Source organism: Amblyraja radiata, chromosome 4 (genome assembly GCF_010909765.2).
Source record: "Amblyraja radiata isolate CabotCenter1 chromosome 4, sAmbRad1.1.pri, whole genome shotgun sequence".
In the NCBI taxonomy this organism is placed as follows: domain Eukaryota; kingdom Metazoa; phylum Chordata; class Chondrichthyes; order Rajiformes; family Rajidae; genus Amblyraja; species Amblyraja radiata.
Genome location: NC_045959.1, coordinates 97913876 through 97921147, shown reverse-complemented (window position 1 = coordinate 97921147; position 7272 = coordinate 97913876). Strand labels below are relative to the sequence as shown.

The 7272-nt window shown below is 45.9% G+C and overlaps 1 protein-coding gene across 24 annotated transcripts in view; it reads left to right on the top strand.

Annotated features, from left to right (window-relative positions):
* The first annotated feature begins 282 nt into the window (after nucleotides 1-282).
* The window catches only part of clasp2 (cytoplasmic linker associated protein 2), a 348555-nt gene continuing 341565 nt past the window's right edge, over nucleotides 283-7272 (top strand). For 23 of the 24 annotated variants that reach the window (XM_033020019.1, XM_033020014.1, XM_033020023.1 and 20 more), the window contains exon 1: nucleotides 481-797. In XM_033020019.1, coding sequence (XP_032875910.1) covers nucleotides 597-797 — 201 coding nt within the window. In that variant the 5' untranslated portion in view covers nucleotides 481-596. Of the gene's footprint in view, nucleotides 798-7272 lie in introns of all 24 variants that reach the window. The other variant, XM_033020017.1, reaches the window with a different exon arrangement.

The following is a 7272-nucleotide window of genomic DNA, read 5'->3' as shown; positions in this document are numbered from 1 at the left end:
GGTTTGGACCCGAAACGTTGCCCATTTCCTTCGCTCCATAGATGATGCTGCTGCACCCGAGGAGTTTCTCCAGCATTTGTGTCTACCTAGCGATGCCCTTGCACAGGTTCTGCGCGTTCGCGAGTCCCCCCCCCTCCTCCCCCTTTATTTCGGACGCGCGCTCGCGCGGCGTCAATGCGACCACTGACAGCGCGAGCGCGCACGCCCGCGTGTGCGTGTAGTTGCGTGCTCGCGCCCGCCCGCGTGTGCGTGTAATTGCGTGCTCGCGCCCGCCCGCCCGCGCACGCCGGGGGACGTCGTTCACCGGAGCGGAGATGGGGCCGGCAGAGGGGTTTATTTATAACTCGCTTTAAGGGAGGATTCCAGAGTTTGAAAGGCAGAGCGAGATTTAAGATAAAAAATAAAACAAATCGAAGGAGCCCTTTTGCAGAAGGAGGAGGGGCAGGATTGAAGGGAAGGGAAGGGAAGGGAAGGGAAGGGGAGGAAGGGGCGAGGCCCGGAGGAGAAGGAGGAGAAGCCCAGGCCGGGCCAACAGTCAACAGGACGCTGCTGGAGAGAGTGTCCCCTGGCCTGAAGCTGGTGTAACCCGGCCCGGCATGGAGCCCGACTGCGGCCTGGAGCACTTCTTGCAGCAGGTGGCGCAGAGGGATGTCAGCGGGCGGCTGCAGGTCGGCCAGGAGCTGGTCGATTACCTGAGTGACCCCAGAAGGTCCAGCGAGGTGGTTCACGATCACAAAAGCCAAGTGGACGGCATCGTGGATGAGCTAACGGGATGGATCAACTCCAGCAACTTCAAGGTAAGGAGAGAGGTTCAGCCCTCCCAGAGCTGCATCGTCTGGAGTTGGACGCCACTCCCCCAAATCTGATCATCTTAGCCCCGCAGGACGATCTGCCAGATTCTGGCAACGAGTTCAGTTACTGCGAAACAGTGTAACTTCTTTTGGGAGTTACTGGCGTGGGAATAGTTCCCTGCAGCTGAACATTTCTACAGTGTGTGAGAATGACAAACAGATTTTCGGAGGATGCACGAATGAGGCCCCGAAAACCGGCAGGAATGTTGAATCTCAGCAGTATCTATTAGGGACGGTGACTGGTTTACCAGTTGTTGATGCATTGCTAAAATTATATGCATGATCTTTTAAGTTGGTTCACTCTTTTTCTACTTGTACAGATCAAGTCAAGTCAACTTTACGGTTAGATAGGACGAATGGTATCGTAAATTTTGTTTGCTGTTTGAAAATACCACCTTTTGTGTAACGGGGTTTTCAAGGTTCAATATCCCCGTATTTTATCGTCTTCACTAGTATTTAAAACGTTGTTTCGGCAATAGAGGAAACGACACATGTTTGTGGCTCCGCTGTTGGAGTATCTTGTGATCCGTGCCTGGTCATGGAGCCGACCTAGAATCGGTTCTCTCATGCTGCGAAACCTGTCGAGTCGTCACTGGAAAACACAAAATCATGCTCACTGTTACTTTAAAACGTTTCCACTCGTGGGAGAGTCCCGGGCCAGAGAGCAGAGCCAATAGGACGTGCTTTTTAGAAAGGAGATAAAGCGGAATTTCTTTAATCAGAGGGTGGTGAGCAAAGATCCTATTCTTTGATGGTGAGCCAATGAAATTCATCGCCACAGAGTGCTATGGAGGCCGTCATTGGGTATTTTTAAAGGTGAGATTGACAGATTCTTGATTGGTAAAGATGTCAATGGTTATGTGGAGAAGGCAGGCGGGTGAGAGGGAAGGATAGAGCAACCATGACTGAATAGACTTGATGGGCCGAATGGCCTAATTCTGCTCCTATGACTTATGAAAATGTAAGTTTGTTCTTAATACTATTCTGTGTATGTATGTATGAAACTATTTCCCCAGATTCAGTGTTGCAGATCAAAATAGAGAATGCAATCCGTAGTGAAATAAGATAAATCTTAATGGGCCTGTCCCACTTAAGTTATTTTTTTGGGCGCCTACGGGCGACTGCCGTAAAATTTTCAACATGTTGAAAATTGTTCAGCGACAGTGGCGACAATTTTTGCTGTCATAGGTTGTCGCCAGGTGTCAAAGGTGAATTCCATTAAAACTAGTCCCTGGCAGTCGCCTAATGGGCCTGTCCCACTTAGCTGATTTTTCAGGTCGACTGCCAGCGACTGTCAAGTCGTAGCAGGTCGCTGAAAAACCAGTGACTGGAACGGCGACTGTCAGAGTGGAACACACATACACATCGCTTCCTTCACCAGCCAGTTATGCAGGCGGGGGACAGGGCAAGTGGGGGAGCGCTGTCTGAGTGAAATTCACATGGTGCAAAGCCAATGTGATACAGACACACCCCTCGATGAACAAGAAGGTTGGCGCTGTAAATAAGACGGTGAAAGCACAGTGTAGGGGAAGGGTCACTTAAGTCCTTTAAAAGGAGAGGGGGGAGCCACGGTGAGGAGAAGAAGTGGAGACAACTTTTAAGAAGCCCGAGATACACGGCTGTGAAGCTCGGCGGTCGGTTATCCTTGGTTCTGAAAACTACTGTTTACGTTTCTTTCCCAATGAGCCAATGAAATTCACTGGTCAGCATCTTTCCTATTTGTTGTCCATATATCGTTTGAATGTTGTAATTATATCTGCCTTTGCACTTCCATTGACAGGTGGTTCCCTATACCTGCCAATCTCTTGTGAAGAAAAACTTGCTCCTTGGGTGTCCTTGTATCTTTCCTCACCATTGTAAACGTATGCTCTCTAGTTTTCTGCTCGCCTGTACCAGGAAAAAGATTGGGACCATTCATCCTGTCTTGACCCTCAGACCTTGTCAAAGGCTTTATTAAAGTTAATGTTGAAATGTCTACGACCTAGCCTTCGTTAATCTTTCTGGTCACTTCTTGAAAAAATTAAAATTCATGATTCTTAATTTCCCATGTACAAAATTCATGCTAACTATCCCTAAACAGTCCTTTCTCTTTACAAAAGCAGCTATTTCCTTGCGCTCAGAATCCCCTCTTAACTTTCCCACCACTCACCAGCTTGTAGCTTCCTAACACCAAAAAATCATTCCGGATGAAAATTTGATTGGTTGAAGTGATGATTCAGCCGAGGCAATGTGTATGATAACTGGCCCAGTGATCACACAATATATGGATTAATAGAAAAGGAGGGACTTTATAATACAAGCAAGTTTCACAGTTTGGAAGTGATTGTCTCCTTGGACAAGCAAGTGTATGAATAAGCTAGGTAATACCAAGTGCTGATTTTTTTCCCCCCTCGCTTTTCGAGGAAAATTAGTGACGTAACTTGTGACGTAGAAAACATATGGCTCATGGAAAGAGCACATAATGTCCATAACTAAGAAATAATTACAACATGTGTGGATTAGTTAGTTGGTCAAGGACCCATCCTACTAAGAACCAGGAATGGAAGAAAACCTGGTAAGGAGAGAGACCAGTCAAGAAAGTGAAAATCTCATTTGAGACCTTGTTCTTCTATTCAAGTGACCACAACTCCCATATCATGGTGCTCCATGTACTTCTACCAGATTATATGATATTGAAAATGGCATTTGATACTTGGAAAATGTACAATGTGTCTGAAGCAGTCAAACTCCGTTTAATTGCCAAAATGGGGGCAGTAATAATTCTGTTGTGGTTTTTGATTTGGTTTCCTTTATTTGAGAGGCGAGCATCTGAGGGAATCTTTGGTCATAATTATGATCATCTAGCAGAAAAGAGGTATCCAGTTGGACTAATTACAGAGGGCTTATCCTATTACAGTTGAACACCGATTTTCCGGCAACTGATGATCCGCCCAACCCTAGAAACCAGCCATAATTACGAGAGCTCTGTTGAAATTCCCTGAGCAGCCACAAATGACATTGCGAGCGGTGAGCGCTCTTTCCGATCATATCCCTCCGTCGTGAAAGAATCAACTATGCCCTCACTCTTCTCTCCTAACTTTTTCTCAAAGACAAAACAGTAAACCCTCTACTGGTCCAGAAATACAGATAATCCAGGAAGCCTCTGGAACAGAGGGTGCTAGAAAATCGGTGTTCAACCTGCATCTTTCTTTATGGCTGATTCTCAAAAGCCAGTGAGCTCTTAGAATTACAAGGTGCATTCCATCTATTAAGTCACAAAGTGCTGGAGTAACTCAATGGGTGATGGGGGATTTTGATTGGCAAATGGTTGGATAAAGGCCAGAGATGAAAACCGGGGGGGGGGGGGGGGGGGGGGGGGGGGGGGGGGGGGGGGGGGGGGGGGGGGGGGGGGGGGGGGGGGGGGGTGGGGTGGGGTAGCGGGGGCGGGGTGGCTGGAGAAGCCGGTGAAGCTAGAAATGGGTGAAAATCTAGGTGGAGACTTCTGGGATCCTTCTAGGTGAGAAATTAGTTCATGTGCACCATCTCCAACCTCATCTACTGCATTTGGTGTTCCCGATGTGGCCTCCTGCACATCAGCGAGACCAAGACTGGACTAGGCGATCGTTTTGCCAAACATCTACGCTTGGTCAGCCAAAGCCTACTGGATCTCCCAGTTGCTCACCATTTTATGTCCCCTTCCCATATTGACCTTTCTTTCTTCCCCTTCTCTTCCAGGTGCCCCACCTACATTCACAACTATTTCTCCCATTTTCCCCTTCCACATCCAGGCTTCACAATTTGTACCTCCTCTATACTGTTTTTGTATAAACCTGCATTTGCAGATCCTTGTATCTCCTCTATCCATGAAGTACTGGGTTCTAAAAGAGATGCCATGGAGATGACTTTAATTGCATGACGAATCCCAGGTAGGTGTTGGAAGCAGCAGCAACTACTTGTGAGATCCTTTAGTTTACCTTGCAAAAATGTTCAACTCGGTTAATTCAGATGGATTATGGAAAATCCTTCTCAATTCGGATGTCTTCCAGAAGTTTGTAGCCATTCTTCATCTTGTCTCTAACAAGATCTCTATCAGAATGAACAGAAAACTTTTCAATCTTTGTGGAATTTAGATCCTCCTAGCCTTAGATTAGTGAGGATTTGTAACAAATTCAATTTTTGGCATGTTCTTTTTAGTTTTAGAGATACAGCGTGGAAAAGGGCCATTCCACCCACTGAGTCCACGCCAACCATTACATTGGTTCTATTTTATCCCACTTTCGTCTCCTACACCCTAGGGGCAATTTTGTTTTTTACAGTGAAGTGTGGAAAAAGCTTTTTCTCTGATCCCTACACGACTTTACTTTTGACTTTAGAGATACAGCGTGGAGTCAGGCCCTTCAGCCCACTGAGTCCATGCCCACCAGCGATCACCCCATATGACAGCACTATCCTACACACTAGAGACAGTTTACAATTTCACTAAAGCCAATTAACCTACAAACCTGCATGTTTTTGTAATGTGGGAGGAATCTGGTGCACACTGGCAGAACGTACAAAAAATGCACAGACAGCACCAATAATCAGGATCAAATCCAGGTCTCTGGCAATGTGAGGCAACAGCTCTCCTGCTGCACTGCTATGCCGCACATTTGTTTGCACATCATTGAATTTACTGCCTGGAAATAATTTAATACACATTAGGCTGCAAAGGACCCGATATAGAAGATCCCACAATGGACAAAAACATGCCCTTTGGTCCAACTTGCCCAATTTACGCTAGTTCCACCTGTCCATGTTTGGCCCATATCCCTCTAAACCTTTCCGATCCATGTACCTGTCCTAATGTCCTTCAAATGTTGTTATGGTACCAAATAGAACTACTTCCTCTGGCAGCCATTCCATATTCCCACTACCCTGGGTAAAAAATTGTGTATTCACCCTATTTATTCGCCACATGATCTTATACACCTCTATAAGATCATCCCTCAGCCTCCTGCACTCTTGTATGCTGCTTCAAAGTCTTTTGTCTGTACCCCTAACTAACAAGTTTCCTATGACTACAATTTACAGTTTAGTTTATTGTCGCGTGTCAAGGGGTACAGTGAAAAGCTTTTGTGTGTTATCCAATCAGCGGAAAGACAATACATGATTACAATCAAGCCAATTAAAGTGTATAGACACATGATAAGGGAATAGCGTTTAGTGCAAGGTAAAGCCAGTAAAGTCTGATCAAGGATAGTCCTTGGGTCACCAATGAGGTAGATAATAGTTCAGAGCTGCTCTCTGGTTGTGGTAGGATGGTTCAGTTGCCTGATAACTGTTGGGAAGAAACTGTCCCTGAATCTGGAGGTATGCGTTTTCACACTTCTATATCTTTTGCCTGATGGGAGAGGGGAGAAGAGGGAGTGGCCAGGGTGCGACTCGTCCGTGATTATGCTGCTGGCCTTGCCGGGGCAGCGTGAGGTATAAATGGAGTCAATAGAAGGGAGGTTGGTTTGTGTGATTGTCTGGGCTGCGCCCACAATTCACTGCAATTTCTTACGGTCTTGGATGGAGATCTTCCCAAACCAAGCTGTGATGCATCCTGATAAAATATTTTCTATGGTGCATCTGCAGAAGTTGGTGAAAGTTGTAGGGGACACGCCAAACTTCCTCAGCCTTCTAAGGAAGTAGAGGTATAGGTGTGCTTTCTTCGTTGTTGCCTCAATATGGGTGGTCTCGGAGAAGTTGTTGATGAATCGCTCTGCCAGACTTTACTCTTCCCTACTGTGTCTCAAAGCCAGGACTGATGCCTCTGACTTCCCACATGTTTCAAGATGAGCAACTCCTAACTGCTATCTTTACTGCACTAAACCACTGAAAGTTTAGCTAAGATGAACACAGACTGCACCTTGTCTCACTGTCACCCTCCACACCAAACCCTCTCCAGCCAAAGCCTCCAGTTTACTCTCCACACGGTCGCTCTGCTTGTATCTAACTTTGTTTTGTACATCCTCTAAGGAGCAGTCACTAAATCCTTCACCCCTGCAGCCATTAGATTTTAGGCTGTAGGGGGATGCATTTTGCAATTTTTAAATTTTAATTGTTAATTATTGGTCTTTTTAAGTATTTATTGCTCTCGGGTAGTGTCCACATTGTATTCTATGTGTTTTCTGTCTGCGTTCGTTTTGAATCTGTGGGTTTGTTGGTTGGGGGCTTCTGGACATCTGAATTTCCCTGAGGGGATCAATAAAGTATTTTTAATTTTTTTATTATTATTTATTTTAAATGATGCTGACTGCTTTAAATTTGTCCAACTGAAACTCACCTCAACACATTAACAGTGGGGCCTCAGTAATTGTGGGAAGGAACTGTAGATGCTGGTTTACAGCAAAGATAGACACAAAATGCTGGGGTAATTCAGCGGGATAGTCAGCATCTCTGGATAGGAATGGGGGACGTT